At 42.3% G+C, this 4,338-nt stretch overlaps 1 protein-coding gene across 2 annotated transcripts in view; it reads right to left on the reverse strand.

The window, feature by feature from the left end:
* The window catches only part of si:ch73-72b7.1 (netrin receptor UNC5C), a 313,017-nt gene extending 309,032 nt beyond the window's left edge, over positions 1-3,985 (reverse strand). For both annotated transcript variants that reach the window (XM_036979369.1, XM_036979368.1), the window contains exon 1: positions 3,390-3,985. In XM_036979369.1, the coding sequence (XP_036835264.1) occupies positions 3,390-3,507 (118 nt within the window). In that variant the 5' untranslated portion in view covers positions 3,508-3,985. The remainder of the gene's footprint in view (positions 1-3,389) is intronic.
* Positions 3,986-4,338: the final 353 nt, after the last annotated feature.

A 4,338-nucleotide genomic window follows, 5' to 3' on the forward strand; every position in this document is an offset into this window, starting at 1 on the left:
AGAAAGTATGCCATCACATTTCATTTCAACGCCTTAATACAAAGGACCATAGTCCGTGGCCACCGCTACTGAGTCAAAGCTCTGTCATTGTCAGGTCAATGCTACTGAGTCAAAGCTCTGTCATTGTCAGGTCACTGCTACCGAGTCAGAGCTCTGTCATTGTCAGGTCAATGCTACCGAGTCAAAGCTCTGTCATTGTCAGGTCAATGCTACCGAGTCAAAGCTCTGTCATTGTCAGGTCAATGCTACCGAGTCAAAGCTCTGTCATTGTCAGGCCACTGCTACCGAGTCAAAGCTCTGTCATTGTCAGGCCACTGCTACCGAATTAGAGCTCTGTCATTGTCAAGTCACTGCTACTGAGTCAGAGCTCTGTCATTGTCAAGTCACTCCTACCGAGTCAGAGCTCTGTCCTTGTCAAGTCACTGCTACCGAGTCAGAGCTCTGTCATTGTCAAGTCACTCCTACCGAGTCAGAGCTCTGTCCTTGTCAAGTCACTGCTACCGAGTCAGAGCTCTGTCCTTGTCAAGTCACTCCTACCGAGTCAGAGCTCTGTCATTGTCAAGTCACTCCTACCGAGTCAGAGCTCTGTCATTGTCAAGTCACTGATACCGAGTCAGAGCTCTGTCCTTGTCAAGTCACTCCTACCGAGTCAGAGCTCTGTCCTTGTCAAGTCACTGCTACCGAGTCAGAGCTCTGTCATTGTCAAGTCACTGCTACCGAGTCAGAGCTCTGTCCTTGTCAAGTCACTCCTACCGAGTCAGAGCTCTGTCCTTGTCAAGTCACTCCTACCGAGTCAGAGCTCTGTCCTTGTTAAGTCACTCCTACCGAGTCAGAGCTCTGTCATTGCCAAGTCTAAGATGGATCAAAGCTGAGAACACCCAGAGAGTTCAGTGGCAGTCAGCGAGGCTGTAAAAAGCGGGCCTCCACGGCCAATCACAGAACCCGGTCTGGAGCAGACAAGACACAGCTGTCTCCACAGTTGGCTACGGGGTCCTCTGGGAGTGTTCGTAATGGCCGACAGAGATTTCGGACCGCGGTCCTTGGTGCCAGACTCTAGCGGGCCTCACTTGCATCCCGCAATCAGTTTCATACTTCTATGATTACCTTTAAAAAATGTGGTGTTGTGTAACCTTGCCTGAGCGCCACTGCAGAAGTAAGCAGCCCCATCACCTGGACGGTCTGGAATGCACACCCTGTCAACATAGGGAGGTTTTTAAACCTGTTTGTTTCACACACAATCAGCCATTATTGAGAGTGGGTTTAGCTAATGGCTTTTTAATAGGCCAAGGGGTTTTACGCCCCTTCTCAGTACAGCGTGGATGGCTGCCACTTACATCCTTAAATAACATTCCACTGACTGCGACGTCCTGTGCGTCTCTGTTTTTTAATGACCACAGCCCAAAGCCGACAGGAAGGATAGAGGGCTTAGGTACACAGTATCGATCTGACTCAATTAGGCCTATATACACAAGCCAATTTGCGGTTGTTTGGCCAACCTATTTGTAAGTGTTCTGGTTCAATAACACAAGTATTAATGTGACTTTAGACTGACTTACCAAGCATGGTGAAAGTTGTTATGGAAGGATGAGCATGAAATAACTTTTCTAAATGGAAGGTAAAGTACAAGGCCCACAAAGGAAAGAGGAATACAATAAATAAATAAGACATTATGTTGAGATGTGTAGCTATGGAAAATAATACTCATAGGGGATGGTGTCGACAAGACAACAATTTGGTAGCCCATTTACTCTGGAAAATACTGTTTCACAACAACAATATCAAATAGTGTTGTCTCAAAACCAAGGCCGTGGATGTTAGCAATGCAGTCCAATGGGTGATAGAAAGACACTGCAGAGCAATACAACAGGAACAACTACATGGCACAATCATTTACCAAAGAAATACTACAGTCACGCCAGAATGCCAATGAGTAAGCTTATTCTACTTTAATTGAACTCAACTAAATTTAGTTAACTTGTTTATTTTCAAAGCTCTTGTTTATTAAAGTGAAACACAAATAAATATTGTATTTTATTGTCAGACTGTCCAAACAAGGAGAAAAGGTAATAATTTGTAATAGGAACAGGAATATCACCTAAGGCCACACAAAGTATTATTAGCAAAAAAAGTATAATTATTATAATTATAAATATGATATAAACATTGGAAACTCACAAGTTAGTATACCTTGGAGTTCAGTGGAAAAGTTTTACTGAGGCAATAAAATGTTGTTCAGCGACATCCTATTTGCATATTGTGCTGGGACACATTTGAAAGATTCTTCCGAATGCTAGTTGTATTGAACTTTGTGTTCAATTACACACCAGTCGGGCAAATTATTGAACATGATAGCTAATACAATAAGAGTAACCGAATTGAACCCAAACGTTGATAATAACACCACTCATTAAAAGTCTTGTTAGCGGAATTACTTTTGATCGCTAGTCACTAATATTATTATTATTATTATTATTATTATTATTATCATCATTATCATTATTATCATCATTATCATTATTATTCGGCTAATAGGTTGTTATTGTTATTGCTGCACGGTCACATTATTTTTTCCATGGTTTTCATTATCGAGGTCACAACATTAATTCAATAGCTTATTCAGCCATTACACAGAATGTTAAATTGTGTCGTGAATTGATAAAGAGACATATTTAGCCGATGTTTTTGTTGGGGGTTAGAATTGATAGGTGGCGTCGATTCCCTCCGTAGTAGATTTCGGGAAAGTTCAGTCCAAACTCGCCTCTGTAAAATGTTTACGTGAAAAAATGTAGGCCTATCCATATCTTCTTCACTAAATATCAACAGAGCTTCTTGTTAGATCGCGTAATGTCATGTTTCTAACTGATGCATTCACATTAGATTAAATGAATAGCTACGATTAGCTCAACATAATGTGTGGTAAACGCACACGCGTAAGCTTTCTTCAGAAGCGGCTCATATTTCCCAATACGCACGTATAGGTGTATGTTTTTGCTTAGCACATCACACAGTTTGACTATTACGAAATAAACATGAGAGAATTTTAGCCTAGTTGACAAAATAAATTGCCTTTAGAATTCATGAGGATCATCGGCTTTTTTAGATTTGATAATTGACCCGCAAGTGTGCAATCCTCAATCTTGCCCTTTCAAGTCTGGAGTTGCACGCGATATGTATTTCACCCGTGACAAGTGAGGGGGAATTTTCAATTGTGTAACATTATGTTGTCCGAAAAAAAATCGAATGCAGGTGTGATAAGCCAAATTATTGTTGCCTATAACCTAATATAGGATGCGATAATTAATGTCGACTGAGCATTGATATTTCAATTCCCTGCTACACTCAAGATAGTAGCCTAATCGTGTTGAAAGGACAGTAACGGGTGGTCTTACCTTGTGCGACTCCAATGTTTACGAGGACCAGAAGAACGAGTCCAGGTATGGTACACATTCGCAGAAAGTGCCTCGCAAGTCCTATTCCAGTTTTCGCAGACTGTCCACTTTTCCCCATTATAGGTAGAGTAAAACAAACACCTTGCTGATGAAAGACACTGTTCGTAAAATAGCAGTTGTGGTCCAGATGCAGTCGAGGTGGTTGTTGTCCGTTATAATAACGGTCAGTTCAGAGGATAATGTAGAAAGAGAAAGAATATGGGGGGGAAACCAATGGGTTCAGGGGTCCCAGGACTTGAGTCAAAGCACTGACTCGCGCAGCTCCGTGCACGCAGAGCGAATGCCACCGCCCTCTAGTTATCAGCTACCCTCCCCTTTAGAATAGAGGGAGAAAACCTAAGAAAATAAAGTACATTCCGTCACTAGGTTTGTTATTACACATTCGCTAAAACAAGTTACATGGATGAGCTTCTCATTGTGCAGTTTATATTTAGATGCTGGATTCGTTAGAAGTGTTGCGTCCAGGGCTGTTTCATTCTATAGTTCATCACCATACAACATCAACTCCGTTCATCGCGTGCATTATATTGCTTGCTCTGGAGACAGTGCGGGATCCTTACCACGTTTCTTTGGCCAATCCAGCTCCTACCTCCTACCTATGTCTGCCCCCTTACGACCATTTTAAAGACCCGGACTGGTATCTGGAATGGGAGATAATGTATCTTCCCGACATGTACCTACAACCAGGGGCGCAACTAGGATTTTAGAATGGGGGGGGACATAATTATATAAATATATTTTTTATTCAATCGGATAAACAATCTAAACAGCCTACCCGACCACTCAGAGGTGTCCGCATGGTCCTAAAGCACACTGGTGCCCGGTTTTGTATCACATTCCAATCACGGGGCGGCAGGGTAGCCTAGTGGTTAGATCCCCGAGCTGACAA

This window comes from Oncorhynchus mykiss, chromosome 6 (assembly GCF_013265735.2).
Source record: "Oncorhynchus mykiss isolate Arlee chromosome 6, USDA_OmykA_1.1, whole genome shotgun sequence".
Lineage (NCBI taxonomy): Eukaryota > Metazoa > Chordata > Actinopteri > Salmoniformes > Salmonidae > Oncorhynchus > Oncorhynchus mykiss.